Raw genomic sequence first — 24,286 nt, forward strand, 5'->3', positions numbered from 1 at the left:
TTGGAGAAATGTCTATTTAGGTCTTCTGGGCACGTCATATATTATATAATTCTGGCCAATGACATAGGAGAGTAAGTCTGCTGGGCTGCTCCTGAGGAAATGTTCCTCATTCTTAAAAAGGGTAACAATTTTTATATTACATGAAGATGAGACTTGCTGCAGCTATCCTGCGCTGTAACCTGAGGACAAAAGTCAGCATGCTAGGGAGGAGAGTGCCAAAAGATGAAGCAAAGCTGGGTTCTTGATTTTATTTCTTTTTTCCTTGTTAAAGCTTTTATTCATTTTTTAAATTTAAAAAATTTAAACAATATTTTTAGAATAATTTTAGATTTACAGAAAAGTTACAAAGATAGTTCAAAAAGTTCTCATATGCCCCTCGGCCGGTTTTAGTTTATATTTTTTTGGATTTCACCAGTCTTTAATGTCCTGGATGCAATCCAGGATACCAAACTGACTTAGTTAACTTTTCTTAGTCTCTCTGTTGACTTTGTTTTCAAATCACTAAATTAATCTAATGTGGAGCCACCATAAACCTGAATGTCTTGTTAAGTGAAGTAGTTCATTTTCCTAATTACTGAAGCTATTTTCAGTTGGGTGTTCTGTTACTAACAGCCAAAAACATCCTAACTGATACACCAAAATACTCACATAAGGTGGTCCCTTCAGGCCTATAGACCAGTCCTCCTCACCTACATCATTCCTATGAGGATTCAGTGTCCCTTAATGGACACCTTCTTCCATGTATTTTCCCCAACCCCACTCCCAAACTCCATTCCAAATATTTTGCACTGGCTACACCAAGGTACTCACTTTACCCAGACTATGCACATAAAACATCAAACACAGTACCTACTGCATGCTAGGCACCTAATAAATGATAGATCCCTTCTTTCTGCCCCCCTTCACTTATTTATGACTTTGCACACACTATAGCTTTGGCTTTCAATGTGCATCTTTACATCTCCAGTTGGTAAAATATTTACTGGATTACACATCACCCAGTCCATGAAGACATCCCTGCAGCACTCCTACCACTCGAGTTAGCTGTTCCCCATGTTCCCATATAGTCTTCTGCTGCAGTACTTATCAAATGGTATTCAATCACATGTCCACATGTCTGTCTGCCTTAGTAACTGTGAGCTCCTTTAGAGCAGAGACTGTAACTGATTTGTTATTGAATTCTCAATGATTTGCAATAAGGGCCAGTACGTTTACTCTGACAATGTTTATTGAGCACCAACTACATAGTGGGCACTGAACTAAATGCTGGGGATAACACGATGAATAAGGCACAGTCATTACTCTCAAGGAGCTCAAATTGGAGGGGGCAGAGACAATTACAAGTAGGGTGTTAAACACTATGTAAAAAGTACAGTATGCCAAAGAATCGTGTAGGACTATGAGCCTAGCCCTGCCACAGACCAGGAACTTAAACCTATGTTTAGTTGAACTATATAAAATCACCTCCCTCAGTTGGCCCCTGGACCCACCTTGACTAGCAATGAATCCGTCTCTGAAACTCAGCAGGGACATAACTGGTGCTCCTGATCTGTGGATGACTTGTACTGGAGCCCTAGGATTCAGAATAAATGGGGCAATTTTACAATTTTTTTCCTTCAAAAGCAATGCTTGACTATATTCAACATACAGCACTAACTGCGTAACAGCACAAAGGACAAATGTGGACAGAAATTAAACGTTCATATGGTTTCTTTCCTGGCAAAATCCTTGAATAGTAGATCAAGGTAGTCCGTTCAAAACCACCTTGGAGTGAATCTAAACATGTTATTGAGCTGAACGAACTAAGTCACCTCCGATATTTCCAGTTTTTAGGGGAGGCCTGACAAGGGTTTAAGATAACAATGTTAACAATATGTTAATCGTTTTATTTATAGACAGAATTAAGACAATTGTGAAATATTAAAATTGTCAGGGCTCTGTAAAATGAAAGAGGAAGGTGAGAATCAATTACATATATGTGACTTTATAACAGTAATCAGGTTCCCTATCTCCATGGAGGCAAAAACAAGTACAAAAATAAAGTAACTTAAATTATGGAAGAAAAGGTACAAGTTAGTCATTCTTCAGCTGAAATTTTTTCACTGCTCTTGGAATAAAGTCCAAACTCTTTGGGAGGGTATGTAAGTCCTTTCTAAGCAAATTCCTGTTTTCCTGTCTGGCATCACTTCTCATCACTGCTCCATCGGCAGGGTACATACTTGTCACATTAAACTACACAGAGGTCCCTTAAAGTGCCATACTTTCACATGCCTTCATGCTTCTCTATATGCTATTCTACCTAAGCCAGGTCCTTCTCTTCTTTACTTGGTAACTTTCTACTAGACCAGATCCAATTAAAGCCTCATTTCCTTGGAGAAGCAGTCTCACCTTCTTCCCTCTCCTTCTCGATGTTTCCTCAAATTCTTGTGTGTAGCCCTGTCAGACCACTGACCACACTGCGTCATAACAGTCTTTTACTTGTTCATCTTTACTATTAAACTCCAAATGCCTCAAAGGCATAGTTTTTATTTTTTACTCCTGTTTTTCACTGCCCTGCCCAAAGCCCAATGCCTACAGAAGCCATTCAATAAATATCAGTTGAACAAAGGAAGGAAACAGAAGGAGGAAGGGACAGAATTGTAGAAACTGTTAAATCCTGGGACAAATAGGTTGTGGATTCCCTTTGGATATCTTTAAGACCAGGATAAAGCCTATTTTAGATAGGTTATGATCACAGCCAAATAAAGAATCAGAGCTGGCTTACCTGAACTAAAAATGATCAATCCTAGGCCAACCGATCTAATACCATGAAGAAAATTACTAAGCTCCTTAAAATGAAAAGTTTTACACAATTATTGTAAGTGAAATGTTAGTTCATTATTTAAGCTTAATTTCCAAAGCAATCATGACAATCATGACAGTATGAATCAAATTACCTTTTAATGTGATTCCAGGAATAATAAGAACAATCAGACAATTCACACTGGAAAACCTTTATAAACGGAAAAACATACCCTTGATTCAATAGCCATCTGTATGCCAGACTAAATCACTGTGAAAGCCAATAAAAATTTCCACTCTGCAGAAGACCTGCATCATGCAAACAAATGGTGACTCACCTTGGACTCCTCACATCCAGCTGATAAATGTTTCCATCCTGTGTCCCAGCCAACAGCAAGAAGCCAGAAAGAAAAGTACAGCAGTTGAAGGCATCTGAGCCAATAAAGAGGAACACCTGGAACAAGTAGGAGACAAAGATGCTGTTTAAAGATTAATTTGTTTCCAGGAATACACAGGCACCAAGAAAAGGAGAATTTTACTACCTTTAGTACAGAATTGCTTTCTTCCCCATTTAAGCACTTCCGATCTAAACTAAGCATTCATCAACAACTGAGGGGGAAGCACTCCCAGGATTTCAGGAACCTGAGGCTGGCTGAGGACTTAAGCAGGTTACATAATATCGTAGTCTGAGGCAGCAGATCTCATACGATTTCCCCTTAACACATTGACTCATGGGATCCTTGAAACCAAAAAGTCTCCTTTACCCTCTTTTCAGCACAACCCTCCATTTGATAAACACTTGCAATTCACACATTTAAGTTTTGCTTCAAGGCACTTGTGACAACCTTTTGAAGGGAAAGAAACAAAGTGGCAATTTAAAGAATCACAAGTCACCCCATGTACCTGAAAAAAAATAAACCCCAAACTATTAGACTTTTATTTATTCCTTAGTGTTAGTTCAAACAGTAAAGACTGAAAGTTCTAAAAAAAGAAACAAAACAAACAAAAACCCTTGATTTCCCTTTGGAAGTAAAAGCCAGCATGGAAATTCAGAGTATAAAGGCAATATGATCGAAGATAGTGTTGTTCCCAGAACAAACTTTGAAAATGGAAACATCACCAGCACAATGAAGTCATGAGATGAAATGAAAATACAAAGCCTGTGGTCAAACCAAATCATTCAAGTTGTCTGGGTGATGATGACAGGAGCTGGAAAGAAATTTAGAAAATCTCAAGAAACTCAGAGTTTAATTAAGAGCATAGTCTGCTTGGCAAAACCTCAGCGAATGAAGGAAGAAAATTCAATTCTTCTACAAAAGATATTCTGGTCATTAATTAATCTAGAGCCCTGAATGCGTGAGTCCTTTACTCAGAAAATCTTCACATTATCTTAAGAGGAAGAAGGGAATCTATAGAACCTTATCATTTTACATACAGCACACTAAGGCCCAGTGACTTGATAAAGGTCACAAAGCAGTAGGACATTTAATCCCATCACATAACCCTATGTGGTAAATCCTACTATGACAAGTTTAGTGATGAGGAAACTGAGGCTCAGAGAGGTTAAGTAACCTGTCCAATGTCATAGCCATTAGGAAGAACCAGGATTTAAATGTTGCCCTTATTCCATATCCCATGCTCTTAATCACTATACTGTACTGCCTCTCACTCAAGCAGCTTCTTCAAAAGGTGAACATACAGAGAAATTAGAAATGTTTTCAAAACAGCTTTCCAAGAAACAGAGTGACCCAGGTTGCCCCAGAGTTCAAAGGTCTTAGAGGAACCACTTGCCGGCTGTCTGCTCTGCAGTCCCAAGCACTGAAGTTTCTTATCTTCTCGGGCCAACAGCAGCATTTTCGACTCTGTTCCAACCTCCCGTTCGCCTGCATGACAAATGAGCTATGTCAATGATGGGCTAGGATGATCAGCTGGCAGTACCCAGAAAGCACAACTATTGATGGCTGTTTACTGAATTATTCTGTTAGTGATTCACTTATTAATCTTAAAGAAACATTTATTATGTTTTATATCTTGACTGTGGTATTGTTTCTATGACTGTACATATTTGTCAAAACTCACAGAACTGTGCAATTAAAAAGGATGACTTTTACTACATGTAAAATATATCTCAATAAACCCAACTTTAAAATATTATTATTAAGTCATCTATAATATGGAAAGATACCATACTTGGAGCAGGAGTACAAGGCTGAACAAAGTAGATAGTCTCTGCCCTCACGGCTCTTATGGTCTGGAGGAAATGAGATCTATCCATTCACTAAACAAATATTTACTGAGGGACAAGGTACTCACTCTCAAGTAGTAGTAGATTCTAGATTCTAGATTCTAGTAGAAATAGGAAATAGTAAAATAAGCAAATAAACAAGTAGCATATCTTCAGTGATGAGTTCCACAAAGGAAATAAAATAGGAAAATATAACCAAAAGGGAGTAGATAGTGGGAAAATGAGTGGGGAAGGTAACTTTAAACTTCAATTTTATTAATTAATTTATTTTTTTAATTAATTAATTTAATTTATTTTATTTTTGGCTGCGTTGGGTCTTCGTTGCTGCACGCGGGCTTTCTCTAGCTGTGGTGAGCGGGGGCTACTCTTCGTTGCGGCACGTGGGCTTCTCATTGTCGTGGCTTCTCTTGTTGCAAAGCACGGGCTCTAGGTGGGCAAGCTTCAGTAGTTGTGGCACGCAGGCTCACTAGTTGTGGCTCGTGGGCTCTAGAGCGCAGGCTCAGTAGTTGTGGCGCATGGGCTTAGTTGCTCCGCGGCATGTGGGATCTTCCCAGACCAGGGCTCGAATCTGTGTCCCCTGCATTGGCAGGCGGATTCTTAACCACTGTGCCACCAGGGAAGCCCTATACTTCAATTTTAAAAAGGTTTCATGGAGGTTATTTTTCAACTGAGACATGAATGGTAAACAGAAGCCAGCCATGTGAAAAGTTTTGGGAGGTACATTCCAGGCTAAGGGAAGAACAAGACAAAGGCTGGGAGGCTGGCAGTCTGTTGTGCTAAAAGAACAGAGACCTATGGCTGGGACACAGTGGACCTGGCAGAGGGTGGTATGACTTGAGGCTGGAGAGGACTGCAGGGGTTAGAAAGTGTAAGCATTTGTAATAAGCCATGGTAAGGGGTTAGGATTTTAATACACAGTTGTCCCTCGGTATTTACAGAAGGTTGCTTCCAGGACCTGCCGCAGACACCAAGATTCGCAGATGCTCAAGTCCCCAGAGTTGGCCCTCCATATCCAAAGGTTCCACATCCGTAGATTCAACCAACTGTGGATTGTGTTCTGAATGAGGAACCCATGGATATGGAGGGCCAAACGTATGTATAAAAGGAGGCCACTATGGACTTCCCTGGCGGTCCAGTGGTTAAAACTCCATGCTTCCAGGGCAGGGGATGCAGGTTCAATCTCTGGTTGGGGAATTAAGATCCCACATGGCCAAAAAAACCAACCAAACAAAAAAATACAAAAAGGAGGCTGCTAGAGGAGAGTAGAGACAAAGGAGAGTGATATGACTTGATTTATGTTTTTTATTCATTTACTTTTTTTAATTTAATTTTTTATTTGGCTGCACTGGATCAATCGTGGCAGCACATGGACTCTTAGTGGTGGCATGCGGACTCTTAGTTGTGTGGCATGTGTGTGGAATCTAGTTCGCCCGACCAGGGATTAAACCCGGGCCCCTGCATTGAGAGCATGGAGTCTTACCCACTGGACCACCAGGGAAGTCCCTGGATTTATGTTTCTTAAATGACCACAATGGTTCCTCTGAGGAGACTAGATTATAGAATAGTTGCAGGCAACAGATGGATGGTAGAAATGGATGAGGATGCTGGCAGGAGGAAGGGAGAGCTGGAGGCTGAAGGTGAGGTGGAAAAATGAGCAACATTCTGAAGGTAGAGATGACAGACTTTGCTGATGTGGGACATGAGGAAAGGTGGGGGTGGATCTTGAATGAATCTCAGGCTTTGGGCTTGAGCAAGAAGATGGTGGTGCCATTTACTGAGATCGGGAAAAACAGATTTGGGGTGGGAGGAAATCAAACACTCCATGTTATAAGTTCAAGATGTCTATTAGACATCTAAATAGAGTCTGAAATGCAAGTGAAAGATCCATGCTTTAAATATACTTTTGGAAATCACCAGCTTAAATACAATATTTAAAGTCATGGAAATGATGAGATCACCTAAGAGAGAAATTGTAGAGCTGAGGGCCCTCCAATATTTAAAGGTAGAATAAAGGAGACATGTAAAAGGAGACTGGGATTTCCCTGGTGATCCAGTGGCTAAGGCTCCACGCTCCCAATGCAGGGGGCCCGGGTTTAAACCCTGGTCAGGGAACTAGATCCCACATGCTGCAACTAAAAAAGATCCCACATGCCGCAACTAAGACCCAACGCAGCCAAATAAATAAATAAATGTTTTTTTAAAAAAGGAGACTAAGAAGCAGCAGCCAATGAGATAGAAAGAAAAGCAGTGTAGTGTGGTATTACAGAAGCCAAGAAAGAAAAGTGTCCTGAAGAGAAGAGTTTACTATGTTGTATCCTGTTGAGAATTTGGAAAGATAAGCACAGAGAAGTAACACTGGACTATGCAACATGGAGTCACTGGTGACCTCGACAAGAGCTGCTGCTGGTTAAGTAGCTGGGGCACAAACCATCCTAGGGCAGGTTGAAGAGTAAGTGGGAAGTGAGGAAATAGAGGAAACAAGAATATTTTCATTTAAATTACTTTAAACCAACTAATTTTAAAAAACTCAACCTTATTTTAAGTAGTATCTATGAAATCTTAGGTTTGAAGTGAGATATGTGTGCATTAATATGTAACTATTAAAAATGTGTACTGCCTGAAATGATCTTGTTTACCACTCACTGCACATGTATCACACTTTGGGAAACAGACTCTTCCTATTAATCAATTAATTCCCAAAGAGGGGCCAGGCAACATGTGGTAGTCACAACCATTTTAGTTCTTGGACCACAGTGTATCTATATGGGAAGTTTAAGAGAGTGAGGAGAGCACCTGCAGTGTGTCCACAGTGAGGGGCAAAATTCACCCAAATGAGCTGAAAACATATATCCACACAAAAACCTACACAGGGATATTTATAGCAGCTTTATTCATAATTGTCCAAACTTGGAAACAACCAAGATGTCCTCCAGTAGATGAATGAATAGATAAACTGAGGAACATTCAGACAATGGAATATTGTTTAATGCTTAAAAAAATGAGGTATCAAGGACTTCCCTGGTGGCGCAGTGGATAAGAATCCACCTGCCAATGCAGGGGACACGGGTTTGAGCCCTGGTCCGGGAAGATCCCACATGCTGTGGAGCAACTGAGCCCATGCACCACAACTACTGGGCTCGCACGTCACAACTACTGAAGCCTGCGTGCCTAGAGCCCGTGCTCTGCAACAAAAGAAGCCACTGCAATGAGAAGTCCATGCACTGCAACGAAGAGTAGCCCCCACTCGCCACAACTAGAGAAAGCCCCCTTGAAAAAATTTTTAAAATAAATAAATAAATAAATGGGAAAAAAGAAATGAGGTATCAATGCATGAAAAGACATGGAGGAAACTTAAATGCATATTACTAAGTGAAAGAAGCCAATCTGAAAAGGCTACATAGTTTATGATTTCAAGTGCAACATTCTGGAAAAGGCAAAACCATGAAGACAGTAAAAATATCAGTGGTTGCCAAAGGTTATAGGGGATGAAAGGACAAATTGGTGCAGCAAAAGGGATTTTTCAGGCAGTGAAACTTCTGCATGATACTAGAATGATAAATACATGTTATTATATATTTGTCCAAACCCACAGAATATACAACATCAAGAGTGAATCCTAATTTAAACCTTGAACTTTGAGTGATAATGATGTGTCAGTTTAGGCCTATCAATTGTAACAAAAGTACCACTCTGGTGGGGGATGCTGATAACAGGGGAGGGTGTGCGGGTGTGTGGGCAGAGGGTATACAAGAACTCTCTATCTGCTCAATTTCATGTGTACCAAACTGCTCTAAAAAATAAAGCCTGTTTTTTTAAAAAAATGCGAGAAGTAGAGATGATGGTAGAAAAATAGTCCTATGGAAACAGAGAGGCAAGTATGTTATAATCATAGAAAAATAAGAAAAGAATGCAAGCTGCCTTATTAGGACCTTTATCATTCTGACTCAACCAGAGCTATCACTCTACTCACCTATTTCCCCCTACTGTGCTTATGCCAACTTCTGGCCCAACGAAGCATGTCTCTACCCAATAGTCAATTTTACCTCCACACTATTTTAATGTGAACTGCCCCTACCTCTACCCCTGCCCCAGTTCCCATTCTCCCATCCTTCCCATTCTTGTCTGTTCAACTTGAATCTATCCTTCAAGGTTCAATTTCTTTAGTGACACCTCTCATCTATACTAACCTAAAACACTCTCTTCTTCCAAAAAACTATTATATTTGCATTAAGTGAATCACTAAGTTACTTCAGCCAAAATTTTACTGTTCTCTGTTTTATAGGCATTAGTCTCATCTGCTAAATTAAACTGTACTTACTCAAATGCAGTAACTATGACATATACTTCCTCTGTAGATTCCAAAGCAAAAGAAACATAGTAGATATGCAACAAATATTAATCTTACAGTAAAAATGGAAATACCAGCTACAGAGCAGGAGAAAACGAGGAAGAAAAGGAGAAACTAAGGCAAACACTGAAGGAATATAAGGAAACAAAATAAATTCATATATTGTTATCAACTCACTGGGCATCTGCTCAGGGGAGCCGAGGTTTATAGAGTTGTCAGCAGTACCCACAGCCACTCCGTTGATGGAAGACCCACAGTCTGCAATGACTCCCAAGCAGGCTGAGCGCCCACAGTCCCAAAGTCGTGCTGTCCCGTCTCGAGAACCAGATACCACATTCCTCCCCTGATCAACAATGGCTGTATCCAGGATACCTGGCAAGAGAAAAAAAAAAGACCCTCAGATGGAGTAGGTAGTAAAGGAACTACAAGGGCAGAGAAGACGGATCTGCATAAATGACTCTATTCCTTCACAAACAAGTACTGGATATGTACTACAGGCTGGGCACATCCAAGTGCCAGAAAAACAGAAATAAACAGAACACGGTCCCTGTTTCCCAATGACTAGCTGCAAGAGACAGACATGGAAAAGAAGCTTTGGATTTAATTTTTAGTGGCATGTGGTTTTCTAGAGCAGTGGTTTTCAAGTTATTATTTTGGCTTTAGAACCTGTTTTTTTTTTAATTCATTTAATTAATTTATTTTTTAAAAAAAATTTTATTGGAGTATAATTGCTTTACAACGGTGTGTTAGTTTCTGCTGTATAACAAAGTGAGTCAGCTATATGTATACATACATATATCCCCATATCCCCTCCCTCTTGCGTCTCCCTCCCACCCTCCCTATCCCACCCCTCTAGGTGGTCACAAAGCACCGAGCTGATCTCCCTGTGCTATGCGGCTGCTTTCCACTAGTGATCTATTTTACATTTGGTAGTGTATATATGTCCATGCCACTCTCTCAGTTTGTCCTGGCTTACCCTTCCCACTCCCCGTGTCCTCAAGTCCATTCTCCACATCTGCATCTTTATTCCTGTCCTGCCCCTAGGTTCTTCAGAACCATTTTTTTTTTAGATTCCATATATATTACCATACGGTATCTGTTTTTCTCTTTCTGATTTACTTCACTCTGTATGACAGACTCTACGTCCATCCACCTCACTACAAATAACTCAATTTCGCTTCTTTTTATGGCTGAGTAATATTCCATTGTATATATGTGCCACATCTTCTTTATCCATTCATCTGTCGATGGACACTTAGGTTGCTTCCATGACCTGGCTATTGTAAATAGTGCTGCAATGAACATTGTGGTACATGACTTTTTTTTTTTTTTAATTTATGGCTGCGTTGGGTCTTCATTGCTGTGCAAGGGCTTTTCTCTAGTTGTGGCGAGCGGGGGCTACTATTTTTTGCAGTACACGGGCTTCTCATTGTGGTGGCTTCTCTTGTTGAGGAGCACAGGCTCTAGGAGGGTGGGCTTCACTAGTTGTGGCACGTGGGCTCAGTAGCTGTGGCTCACAGGCTCTAGAGCGCAGGCTCAGTAGTTGCGGCGCACAGGCTTAGTTGCTCCGCAGCATGTGGGATCTTCCCAGGCCAGGGCTCGAACCCGTGTCCCCTGCATTGGCAGGCAGTTTCTTAACCACTGCGCCAGCAGGGAAGCCCAACATGACTCTTTTTGAATTATTGTTTTCTCAGGGTACATGCCCAGTAGTGGGATTGCTGGGTCGTATAAAACCTGTTTTTTAAACAAAAATTAAGTAGACATCCTAGACAGTTCAGTGTGAAAATCACTGTCTTAAAAGATCCTGCTGCTTCCATTGGGAACTAATCGTAAAAAAGGAGTGACTTCTCATCTGGCCAAGACGGAGCAGTCCCATTCCTCCCAGGTCCTCCCCTTACAACTAAAAAAACGTGGACATAAGACGACAAACAAGCACAAGAAGGCTGAAAGATGTAAAGAAGAAAGCAGTCCACCTAGGGACCTCAGGACTTGAAGAACAACAGGGCAATGAGTTCCCTGGATTTCCTTACTGCCTCCCATATATCCTAGACAGGACAATGCAGAAGCCTCTAACATAGAACTAATTAAAAAAAACAAAAACAAAAACAGGCACAAATTAAAAACAAAAAACAACCACCAAGAAACCAACCTCCAAGAAAGTCTGTTGCCTCTAGGCAGAAGACTGAGAAAAGGGTGGCCTAACAGTACAGAAAACCTTTTGGCAATATCCATCTTACTCAAACGCAACAGAAAACTGCCTACCCTCCCTCTCCCAAAGATTCAGTGGGGCTGAACAGGGAGTGATTTCTACCTCAACCCCCATGGAAGCAGGAGACAGCTCTCCAATTCCCCCAACCCAGCGATGCTGACCAGGCCCGGCAGGGTACTGTCAGCGGGGAGCTGGGCCTCTATTCTCACCCAGCACCAATGGGGGAAAGAGGTAAAACATGAGGGACAGGGAAGTAGCACTCCACTTTCCCCAACCCATCCCCTGGTGTCAGTCAGCAGGAAACAGAGCTTACAAGCCCACTTGGAGGAAAGGAAGTGGTGCAAGTTGAGGTGATGCAAGATGGTGCCCCATTTTCACCAGGAAGGCGTCAGCAAGGTCAAGGGGAAGCTGAGCTTCTACCTCACCTGTTTGCAGACAGGTAGCGTGAGGCAGTGCTCCACTTTTGCCAGAACAGTGTTAGAGGAGCCCAGCAGGAAGCTGAGTATACACACCTCCTGGGCCCCCGTACCATACCTCGACAGGGGACCACCTGCTAAAAAAGATCAAGTAAGATGCAGAGTGTTATAATATCCAAAATGTCCACAGATTTTACAACTTTTGAAGCCCTTTGTCACCCCTTATCTATTTGCTATGATCCCTGGCCTCAGGAGCACACAGTGTAAAAACGTAGAGACAGTCAAGGACATAAAGAGTTACAGGGGCATATATGTGACAACATAGGACTGTAGAGTAGAAAGGGAGTCTGGCCCTATGGTGATACAGGCAGGGCTAGTACTTGCTTTACTAAAACCCATCTAATTATCCTATTATAGGTGCCCAATAAACACTTGCAGGCTGAGTAATAAGAGTACCTGATCAAAGGTTACTTAGTAAACTAGTGCCCTGGCTTGCTTCCATTCCGCTCAAGATGAGATGACTTCAGATATACAAACCTTGACAAAACTCTACAAAAACTCAATATAAGGTACAAGTGATGGATGAGCCATGCAGTTAACCACATGCCTCAACTCTCAGTGGAAATTTCACTTTGAAAGCCTTTTTCAGAAAAAAGATGAATTCATAAAAATGCCACAAATTTTAAAAGTAGCCAATTTAGGGCCTGTTTGATAAAATATGATTTTCTCAGGTTTGATAAAATATGATTTTCTTACCCCTGTGAATTAGGTGGCTTCTCTTGTTGAGGAGCACAGGCTCTAGGAGGGTGGGCTTCACTAGTTGTGGCACGTGGGCTCAGTAGCTGTGGCTCACAGGCTCTAGAGAGCAGGCTCAGTAGTTGTGGCTCACAGGCTCTAGAGAGAAGGCTCAGTAGTTGTGGCACATGGGCTTAGTTGCTCCACAGCAGGTGGGATCTAATTCACAGGGTTAAGTTTCCAAGTATATCCAATTTAAAATAAAAACTAAATACAATTTATATAGCTGGTTATAGTTGTTGGAAAAATAAAATGTAATCATTGTACTTATATATCTAATGGATAAAGGCCTTATAGATAAGCTTTTATTTACTTATTTTTGGTTATATGTTGATTTTTTAAATTCATTTTTATTGGAATGTGGTTGCTTTACAATGTTGTGTTAGCCTAGATAAGCTTTTAAAAGTAGACTTTCCCTCAGAAGCAGATCTAAGGAGGCAACATATCTTGTTGCTATTTTATGTTTCTTATTTACAACATATTTTGTAATCATAAAATACCTTGAGTTTAGAAAATCCACCTTTCCACTCTCTCTCCATAACACACTCAGCATTCTAGCTAGAAAAGGATCTTAGATCTTTCAAGAATCTTAAGGAATCACCAACAGGAACATTAGGAAGGGGCTTCAACTCTTACTAAGCCATCAAAGATCTGTTTATGTCTATATTGGGAAGTTCCAACCACTATTTAAAAATGCTGAGTTCCATGGAAGTGATGCAAACTTAAAAAAAAAAAAAAAAAGTTCTGAAAAATATGTATCCAAGGCAGGATGCTACAGCTGTGGCTAGGGAGCTGTGAATGATATTAACTGTGTACAAATTTCAACTAATACTCAGTAAAGAGCTGCCATCTAGGAAGTTTTCCTTTTTTATTAAAGTAGAGTGGAAAACTATCGCTCCCTCTCTAATAAAATGTCACTTACAACATAGTGGCATCTAGTGTGGGTCTCTTTACTCTTAGGTGACAAGAATAAAAGAAGGAGGAGCCTTACAGGAGCAGGAATTTGTGAGAAATTACCTTAAGAAGAAGCTATGAAGTAGCAGGAATGCCTTTGTAAGAGAAGTAGCCATAGCTAAGACCTAGCAGAGCTGCAAAGGCTTTAGATATCAAACCAAACAGACAGAAGTCCCCAACATATAAACCAAGACGAAAAAAAATCTGCATTCAAGAAAAGATTCAGCTGATTCACATATAAACATCCTAGCCAAAGTCTGGGAAATAAGAATAATGTTAGATTAAACTATGACTGAAATAAGTATTAGTAAGAAACAGAGCAAATTTCATATTTCTAGGCAGGTTTTTTTTTTTTTAATTTTTTTTTGTTTGTTTTTTTATACTGCAGGTTCTTATTAGGCATCAACTTTATACACATCAATGTATACATGTCAATCCCAATCGCCCAATTCAGCACACCACCATCCCCACCCCACCGCAGTTTTCCCCCCTTGGTGTCCATATGTCCATTCTCTACATCTGTGTCTCAACTTCTGCCCTGCAAACTGGCTCATCTGTACCATTTTTCTAGGTTCCACATACATGCATTAATATACGATATTTGTTTTTCTCTTTCTGACTTACTTCACTCTGTATGACAGTCTCTAGATCCATCCACGTCTCAACAAATGATTCAATTTCGTTCCTTTTTATGGCTGAGTAATATTCCATTGTATATATGTACCACGACTTCTTTATCCATTCGTCTGTTGATGGGCATTTAGGTTGCTTCCATGACCTGGCTATTGTAAATAGTGCTGCAATGAACATTCGGGTGCATGTGTCTTTTTGAATTACGGTTTTCTCTGGGTATATGCCCAGTAGTGGGATTGCTGGGTCATATGGTAATTCTATTTTTAGTTTTTTTAAGGAATCTCCATATTGTTCTCCATAGTGGCTGTATCAATTTACATTCCCACCAACAGTGCAAGAGGTTTCCCTTTTCTCCACACCCTCTCCAGCATTTGTTGTTTGTAGATTTTCTGATGATGCCCATTCTAACAGGAGTGAGGTGATACCTCATTGTAGTTTTGATTTGCATTTCTCTAATAATTAGTGATGTTGAGCATCTTTTCATGTGCTTCGTGGCCGTCTGTATGTCTTCTTTGGAGAAATGTCTATTTAGGTCTTCTGCCCATTTTTGGATTGGGGTGTTTGTTCTTTAATATTGAGCTGAATGAGCTGTTTATATATTTTGGAGATTAATCCTTTGTCCGTTGATTCGTTTGGCAAATATTTTCTCCCATTCTGAGGGTTGTCTTTTCGTCTTGTTTATGGTTTCCTTTGCTGTGGCAAAAGCTTTGAAGTTTCATTAGGTCCCACTTGTTTATTTTTGTTTTTATTTCCATTACTCTAGGAGGTGGATCAAAAAAGATCTTGCTGTGATTTATGTCAAAGAGTGTTCTTCCTATGTTTTCCTCTAAGAGTTTTATAGTGTCCAGTCTTATATTTAGGTCTCTAATCCATTTTGAGTTTATTTTTGTGTATGGTGTTAGGGAGTATTCTAATTTCATTCTTTTACATGTAGCTGTCCAGTTTTCCCAGCACCACTTATTGAAGAGACTGTCTTTTCTCCATTGTATATCTTTGCCTCCTTTGTCATAGATTAGTTGACCATAGGTGCGTGGGTTAATCTCTGGGCTTTCTATCTTGTTCCATTGATCTATGTTTTTTGTTTGGTTCCAGTACCATATTGTCTTGATTACTGTAGCTTTGTAGTATAGCCTGAAGTCAGGGAGTCTGATTCCTCCAGCTCCATTTTTTCCCTCAAGACTGCTTTGGCTATTCGGGGTCTTTTGTGTCCTCCATACAAATTTTAAGATGATTTGTTCTAAGCTCCGTAAAAAAATGCCATTGGTAATTTGATAGGGATTGCATTGAATCTGTAGATTGCTTTGGGTAGTATACTCATTTTCACAATGTTGATTCTTCCAATCCAAGAACATGGTATATCTCTCCATCTGCTGGTATCATCTTTAATTTCTTTCATCAGTGTCTTATAGTTTTCTGCATACAGGTCTTTTGTCTCCTTAGGTAGGTTTATTCCTAGGTATTTTATTCTTTTTGTTGCCATGGTAAATGGGAGTGTTTCCATAATTTCTCTTTCAGATTTTTCATCATTAGTGTATAGGAATGCAAGACATTTCTGTGCATTAATTTTGTATCCTGCTACTTACCAAGTCATTGATTAGCTCTAAGCAGTTTTCTGGTGGCAGTTTTAGGATTCTCTATGTATAGTATCATGTCATCCAAAACAAGTGACAGTTTTACTTCTTCTTTTCCAATTGTATTCCTTTTATTTCGTTTTCTTCTCTGATTGCCGTGGCTAGACTTCCAGAACTGTGTTGAAATAATAGTGGTGAGAGTGGACATCCTTGTCTCGTTCCTGATCTTAGAGGAAATGCTTCAGTTTTCACCATTGAGAATGATGTTTGCTGTGGGTTTGTCATATATGGCCTTTATTATGTTGAGGTAGGTTCCCTCTATGCCCACTTTCTGGAGAGTTTTTATCAGAAATGGGTGTGTTGAATTTCTCAAAAGCTTTTTCTGCATCTATTGAGATGATCATATGGTTTTTATTCTTCAAGTTGTTAATATGGTGTATCCCATTGATTGATTTCCATATATTGAAGAATCCTTGCATCCCTGGGATAAATCCCACTTGATCGTGGTGTATGATCCTTTTAATGTGTTGTTGGATTCTGTTTGCTAGTAGTTTGTTGAGGATTTTTGCATCTATATTCATCAGTGATATTGGTCTGTAATTTTCTTTTTTTGTAGTGTCTTTGTCTGGTTTTGGTATGAGGGTGATGGTGGCCTCATAGAATGAGTTTGGGAGTGTTCCTTCCTCTGCAATTTTTTGGAAGAGTTTGAGAAGGATGGGTGTTAGCTCTTCTCTAAATGTTTGATAGAATTCACCTGTGAAGCCATCTGGTCCTGGACTTTTGTTTGTTGGAAGATTTTTAATCACAGTTTCAATTTCATTACTTGTGATTGGTCTGTTCATATTTTCTGTTTCTTCCTGGTTCAGTCTTGGAAGGTTATACCTTTCTAAGAATTTGTCCATTTCTTCCAGGTTGTCCATTTTATTGGCATAAAGTTGCTTGTAGTAGTCTCTTAGGATGCTTTGTATTTCTGCGGTGTCTGTTGTAACTTCTCCTTTTTCATTTCTGATTTTATTGATTTGAGTCCTCTCCCTCTTTTTCTTGGTGAGTCTGGCTAATGGCTTATCAATTTTGTTTATCTTCTCAAAGAACCAACTTTTAGTTTTATTGATCTTTGCTATTGTTTTCTTTGTTTCTATTTCATTTATTTCAGCTCTGATCCTTATGATTTCTTTCCTTCTGCTAACTTTGGGTTTTGTTTGTTCTTCTTTCTCTAGTTTCTTTAGGTGTAAGGTTAGATTGTTTACTTGAGATTTTTCTTGTTTCTTTAGGTAGGCTTGTATAGCTATAAACTTCCCTCTTAGAACTGCTTTTGCTGCATCCCATAGGTTTTGGGTCGTCGTGTTTTCATTGTCATTTGTCTCTAGGTATTTTTTTATTTCCTCTTTGATTTCTTCAGTGGTCTCTTGGTTATTTAGTAACGTATTGTTTAGCCTCCATGTGTTTTTCTTTTTTACGTTTTTTCCCCTGTAATTCATTTCTAATCTCATAGCGTTGTGGTCAGAAAAGATGCTTGATATGATTTCAATGTTCTTAAATTTACTGAGGCTTGATTTGTGACCCAAGATGTGATCTATCCTGGAGAATGTTCCGTGCGCACTTGAGAAGAACGTGTAATCTGCTGTTTTTGGATGGAATGTCCTATAAATATCAATTAAATCTATCTGGTCTATTGTGTCATTTAAAGCTTCTGTTTCCTTATTTATTTTCATTTTGGATGATCTGTCCATTGGTGTAAGTGAGGTGTTAAAGTCCCCCACTATTACTGTGTTACTGTCGATTTCCTCTTTTATAGCTGTTAACAGTTGCCTTATGTATTGAGGTGCTCCTATGTTGGGTGCATATATATTTATAATTGTTATATCTTCTTCTTGGATTGATCCCTGGATCATTATGTAGTGTCCTTCCTTGTCTCTTGTAACATTCTTTATTTTCAAGTCTATTTTATCTGATATGAGTATAGCTACTCCAGCTTTCTTTTGATTTCCATTTGCATGGAATATCTTTTTCCATCCCCTCACTTTCAGTCTGTATGTGTCCCTAGGTCTGAAGTGGGTCTCTTGTAGACAGCATATATATGGGTCTTGTTTTTGTATCCATTCAGCCAGTCTATGTCTTTTGGTTGGGGCATTTAATCCATTCACGTTTAAGGTAATTATCGATATGTATGTTCCTATGACCATTTTCTTAATTGTTTTGGGTTTGTTTTTGTAGGTCCTTTTCTTCTCTTGTGTTTCCCACTTATAGAAGTTCCTGTAGCATTTGTTGTAGAGCTGGTTTGGTGGTGCTGAATTCTCTTAGCTTTTGCTTGTCTGTAAAGCTTTTGATTTCTCCATCAAATCTAAATGAGATCCTTGCCGGGTAGAGTAATCTTGGTTGTAGGTCCTTCCCTTTCATCACTTTAAGTATATCATGCCACTCCCTTCTGGCTTGCAGAGTTTCTGCTGAGAAATCAGCTGTTAACCTTATGGGAGTTCCCTTGTATGTTGTTTGTCGTTTTTCCCTTGCTGCTTTCAATAATTTTTCTTTGTCTTTAATTTTTGCCACTTTGATTACTATGTGTCTCGGTGTGTTTCTCCTTGGGTTTATTCTGTATGGGACTCTCTGCGCTTCCTGGACTTGGGTGGCTATTTCCTTTCCCATGTTAGGGAAGTTTTCGACTATAATCTCTTCAAATATTTTCTCTGGTCCTTCCTCTGTCTCTTCTCCTTCTGGGACCCCTATAATGCGAATGTTGTTGCGTTTAATGTTGTCCCAGAGGTCTCTTAGGCTGTCTTCATTTCTTTTCATTCTTTTTTCTTTAGTCTGTTCCGCAGCAGTGAATTCCACCATTCTGTCTTCCAGGTCACTTATCCGTTCTTCTGCCTCAGTTATTCTGCTATTGATTCCTTCTAGTGTAGTTTTCATTTCAGTTATTTTATTGGTCATCTCTGTTTGTTTGTTCTTTAATTCTTCTAGGTCTTTGTTAATCATTTCTTGCATCTTCTCAATCTTTGCCTCCATTCTTATTCCAAGGTCCTGGATCATCTTCACTATCATTATTCTGAATTCTTTTTCTGGAAGGTTGCCTACCTCCACTTCATTTAGTTGTTTTTCTGGGGTTTTTTCTTGTTCCTTCATCTGGTACATAGCCCTCTGCCTTTTCATCTTGTCTATCTTTCTGTAACTGTGGTTTTTTGGTCCACAGGCTGCAGGATTGTAGTTTTTCTTGCTTCTGCTGTCTGCCCTCTGGTGGTTGAGGCTATCTAAGAGGCTTGATGGGAGGCTCTGGTGGTGGGTAGAGCTGACCTAATTTTTTTTTTTTTTAAACTCATTTGCGGTTTTTTTTTTTAAATTATTTTATTTATTTATTTATTTTTGGCCGTGTTGGGTCTTCGTTTCTGTGCGAGGGCTTTCTCTAGTTGTGGCAAGCGGGGGCCACTCTTCATCGCGGTGCGCGGGCCTCTCACTATCGCGGCCTCTCTTGTTGCTGAGCACAGGCTCCAGACGCGCAGGCTCAGTAGTTGTGGCTTACAGGCCTAGTTGCTCCGCGGCATGTGGGATCTTCCCAGACCAGGGCTCGAACCCAGGTCCCCTGCATTAGCAGGCAAGACTCTCAACCACTGCGCCACCAGGGAAGCCCTCTAGGCAGGTTTTTTAACAAGTTTACTCTATTCAGATCTCAGAAAATAATGAGCCTTGAAGCACCTATTACTTGGAGGCAGCATATCCTATTTCAGAGAAAGTATATAAGAGTTTGAAAAGAATGCAACCTGGTTTCTCAAATGTAAGCATCTTTCCTACCTTGGTGAGCAAAAAACCTCAACCAATCAACTGAAATGGTGTTTCATTTGGTCTCAATGTTTTCACAGATTATGAAAGACCTGGTGCTTATTACAAAGAATTAAGATTATGAATATATATCTCCAAATTCACCAACCTTAATTAAATGGCCTGGTCAATTAAAAAATTTCAAACTGGGCTTCCCTGGTGGCGCAGTGGTTGAGAATCTGCCTGCCAGTGCAGGGGACACGGGTTCGAGCCCTGGTCTGGGAAGATCCCACATGCCACGGAGCGACTAGGCCCGTGAGCCAAAATTACTGAGCCTGCGCATCTGGAGTCTGTGCTCCGCAACAAGAGAGGCCGCGATAATAAGAGGCCCGCGCACCGCAATGAAGAGTGGCCCCCACTTGCCGCAACTAGAGAAAGCCCTCGCACAGAAACGAAGATCCAACACAGCCATAAATAAATAAATAAATAAATAAAATTAAAAAAAAAAAAATTTTCAAACTGATTAAAGTACACTTTAGAGCTACTCAGTAAACTCATATATTACAAATAGAACACTACTTTTAGTTTATCTTTTCATTAGACAGATTTACAAAAATCTTACCTCTGCTTGTTAAGAACACACTAATCCTTTAAATAAATATAAAATATGTATCTAGAAGTATTAGAAAAGACCAATTACATATCAACTAAGATCAAAAATGTCTACTGTATTAGAAATAACAATTTCTGCTTTTCACATTTGACAAGTATGTTAAAACATCACAAGGTTCAACTTTCCTGGCAGGGTTTAAAGTATAGTGTCATATTTTTTATGAACAATAATAGCATTCAATGTACACTTATTATATACCAGGGATTATACTAAATCTCTCATATGCACCATTTCATTTAATACTATTATCCCCATTTTACACATGAGGAAATTAAGGCTCAGAAAAGTTAAGTAACTTTCCAAGGCTTCCCAGACTTTAAATGGAAGAATTATGGTTTAAACCAAGATTTGTATGTCTCCAAATCCTATGCTTTGTCACTCTACTGTACTGGCTCCCTTACTATCATGTTTCCACATACTAGAAGCAGTAAGCAAGCCAGGGACTTAATTAAGCTAACGAAAGGTTATCCTTTATAACAGATCTTTATACAGAGCTGCTGTATTAGTGTCCAAATGATTCTTTGCAATAAGCATCAGGTAATGTTCAGCCCAGTCTTCCTTTTATGTCTTGCTTGCCAAGACTTACCTAGGCAATAAAAGACCATGTTCACTTCAACACTATCTTCTGCTTCTCTTATTTAGTCACCACTTGTGAAAACACTAAAGATCACAAATGCAAACGATAATTCTTTATTCTGTTTTTTATGTGGTTCATGACTTTTATTAAAATGCTTCAAAATCTCAGAATTAAAGAGACTGTAAAAAAGGAACCACACAAAGCAACTTGGAAGTCAACTACGTAAAGACAGTGACCCATATATGCCGCTGTTATTGGAGATTAATCTTGATTTTGGCTCCATACTTTTGAAGAATGGGCAACCCCAAACCCGGGGCTCCTTTATAGAACTAACTGGAGAGAATCATTCAAGACCTGACAGACATTAACCTGAATCTGACTTCATGCAATTTCCCCTAAAGCTTATCATTTCTGTTCAATCTAATTTAAAAAAAAACAACAAACCCTCTCAAGGAAAAAAAAGTAAGGGTTGTTATACTCTGGAGAAGCACCTACCCCCACCCCAGAACTTTCTCACAAGGCCAAAAGAATGGAACAACTATATGAATAAAAGCTTAAATCAGATCAACAAACACTCTACAGTTCACCCTAAGCTAAGCGACACACATGGATTCTTAAGGAGAACTGAAGAACATTGGGAGACTTAGGATTCATGTGGAGGGCACAGTCAATAACTGTAGTAATCCAAAGGTATTCTGAAGTTAAGTGTGCACGGATGTTAAATATGCATCTTGTTAAGTTCAACATGCAGAGCTATGCTTTGTTCCACTGGAAAGGTCCCCCATGCCTTGCATCTTCCAGGTGGCCAGATCTAAGGTGAATCCCCCAGTGTTCTTCTAGACTCCTTTGGCTCCTGTATTCCCCAACAGTGCAGGCTGCTTTGACTCCTCAGACCTGTCAGTTCTTTGGACTGAACGTGAAGAAGGCTCTATATATCCCTTCTATTCCCTCTCAATGCACCCATGTACTTAAGTTTCAGAAGAAAACCCATTTATTTGCTAAGGTTAACATGTGTGTTTGCTAGATGATCTGTATGTAATCTGACAAACCATTATAAAGAAATACTAAAACTTAAAAAAATCAATCTCTACACACAAGCTATTTATAATATAGTCAGGTACACAAGGCAAAAACACTGGGTTAAATACCATAAGTATAGGGCAAATACATAATAAATTCCCAAATGAGTGGTGTAGATGATGTGTATTATGGTCCCAAAGGAGGGATCAAGGTAAGAAATTATTTGGGGATGTTATTACATTTTCAAAAATAACCAAACTTGTAAAAATAAGAATGACATATTTATCATTTTTTTTAAACGTTCCAAATTAAGGATAAAACATCTCTAAATTAACTTTTTCCCCAACAAACCAATCAGTTGCAGAGGGAAGATGTTCTCACTCTTGTCTCTACAATCTGATATCAACAGGTTATATGGTTAATCCATTTTAAAAAACTGAACTGTGATTTAAATCCACAGGAATCGACCATCAATACCAAGGTCTATCTGATGTCTGGTGATGCAGCTGTTTGCAACCCAGCTTTTACTATCACCTCAGCCAAAGGACTAATGTGAAATAGTGGGCACACCTCTCTTTTTTTCCCAGCACACAAGTAGATGATCTCCTATGGAGGCTTTTTTTCCCTTATCAATTGTGGAAAACAATGATCTATGTTAAGTTAGTTAACTCTAGATAGCAATAATAAGACTGAGTAGGAAAGGAATTTCTAATCCTTGGGGAAATACCAGTTCATTTAAATGGCCAGTTGGATGAATTACTTGTGTTTTTGTGGATAACTAGATTCTGTTTCTATCTTTTTGGTGATTCATTTCTGGGGATCATTAGAGAAACCTTTAGGCGAAACCACTCTTCATACCTCCTTTGTGACCTTTGAAGGTCACCACACAGCTAGCATCTTCAGCTGACCAGATCTTCAGCTGGGCATCCATTCCCCCACTCAGAACCACAAGGCCTGATGGGAAAAACCTGCAACAATTCACATCAAATACATGTCCTTCCAATACTCTCTGGAAAAACAAAAGAAAATTCCATGCTAGTTCTCTTGTCCATCCCTTGATGTTCTCTTACCTCCCATATCCTTAGTCCCATAAATGATATATCTACATGCTGCATTTTAAAACAAAAGAGGTCCAAAGAATCTCTTTAGTTCATCTGTATACCAGGTAATGTTCTTAGAGCTGCTGGCTCCCCTTCCTGGGCTTTGGCTGCAGATGTTGTGAATTTGAATTCCAAAGCTCTCATAGCCATCCCTAAGTCTACTTCTACATATGATAAGGAGCTGAGGAGGCTTGAGGGCTCTTTTACTTGTCTTTTCTTAAAATCCTCTGTACAGGTTGGGGGGCTCAGCCATATAGTCAGTGTAACAGCCTAGCTACTCTGTCTTAGAAATGGGTCACTGAAGGCAGTTCATACCATCCACTCACAGACATTCACTAGCCTGGCTCTTCCACTGTTCCAGCCCCAATTTGTTCTGGCAAATCACCAAACTTGAGCATGGTTCTCAGATTAACAAATGGAAGAACAAAGATCAGTTGAAGTGCAGTGTTCCTGCATTTTCAGAATGGGCCACTCTTCTTTCCATGGCCCAGTCTAAGGTTTCTCAGACCACCCTAAAAGTGTACCCAAAGCCTTTACTCTGAGCTCTCCATTGGAAGCCTGCCAGATCTTCATGCTCCCATCGGTACTAGAAGACACACCAAGGCCTCCTCCACTGGAAATGTCCAGGCATGTTATCTGTTTAAACGACAAAACAACCAGTGTTACAAATAACGAAATGCTCTTCTTCCCTTGAAATATGTTATAAACCTCTCTCATTTCACACTTCTCTAAGACTTCTTCAAGCCTATGCTTCCCAACACAAAGGACATGCGTTTCATATGAAGGCTGAGTTATCATCACTGATCTCCCAACAAGGCTGGAGCCAAAACCCTTTATTTCTTGAAACAAAAAACTATTCTTGTAGTCATCTATAATCTCCTGCTTCAGCTATAAAGTTACTTATTCCCATATCATTTCCATAGTTTCTATCTTTTGCTATTTTATTTTAAAATTAAGATACCTCTCCTAATTCTTAGGAACCCACTTACACAAAAAGACAGACTTCCAAGATGCACCAGGATTCAAGGAAAAGCAAAGATGCTTCCAATTTACTACTTTACATTCCCTCTGTAAAATCTTAACTGTCTGTGTGTGTATTTCAGAATAAGTAATAGAAAAATTCTCAAATTCACTTATACAATTTCAATATTAGGAATCACTTCATGAATAAGCCATGATCAGAATGCCAAGTCTCTTTCATATATCAATACATG

At 39.6% G+C, this 24,286-nt stretch overlaps 1 protein-coding gene across 1 annotated transcript in view; it reads right to left on the bottom strand.

The window, feature by feature from the left end:
* Positions 1 to 24,286, bottom strand: part of PAAF1 (proteasomal ATPase associated factor 1) — a 50,622-nt gene that overhangs the window by 5,692 nt on the left and 20,644 nt on the right. Inside the window, exons 5-10 of the mRNA XM_036861833.1 lie at positions 23,610 to 23,708; positions 22,831 to 22,981; positions 9,552 to 9,746; positions 4,573 to 4,664; positions 3,120 to 3,235; positions 1,491 to 1,573 (exon numbers count right to left, since the gene is read on the bottom strand). Of these exons, the coding sequence (XP_036717728.1) occupies positions 1,491 to 1,573; positions 3,120 to 3,235; positions 4,573 to 4,664; positions 9,552 to 9,746; positions 22,831 to 22,981; positions 23,610 to 23,708 (736 nt within the window). The remainder of the gene's footprint in view (positions 1 to 1,490; positions 1,574 to 3,119; positions 3,236 to 4,572; positions 4,665 to 9,551; positions 9,747 to 22,830; positions 22,982 to 23,609; positions 23,709 to 24,286) is intronic.

The sequence above is a fragment of the Balaenoptera musculus genome, chromosome 8 (assembly GCF_009873245.2).
Source record: "Balaenoptera musculus isolate JJ_BM4_2016_0621 chromosome 8, mBalMus1.pri.v3, whole genome shotgun sequence".
Classification (NCBI taxonomy): Eukaryota; Metazoa; Chordata; class Mammalia; order Artiodactyla; family Balaenopteridae; genus Balaenoptera; species Balaenoptera musculus.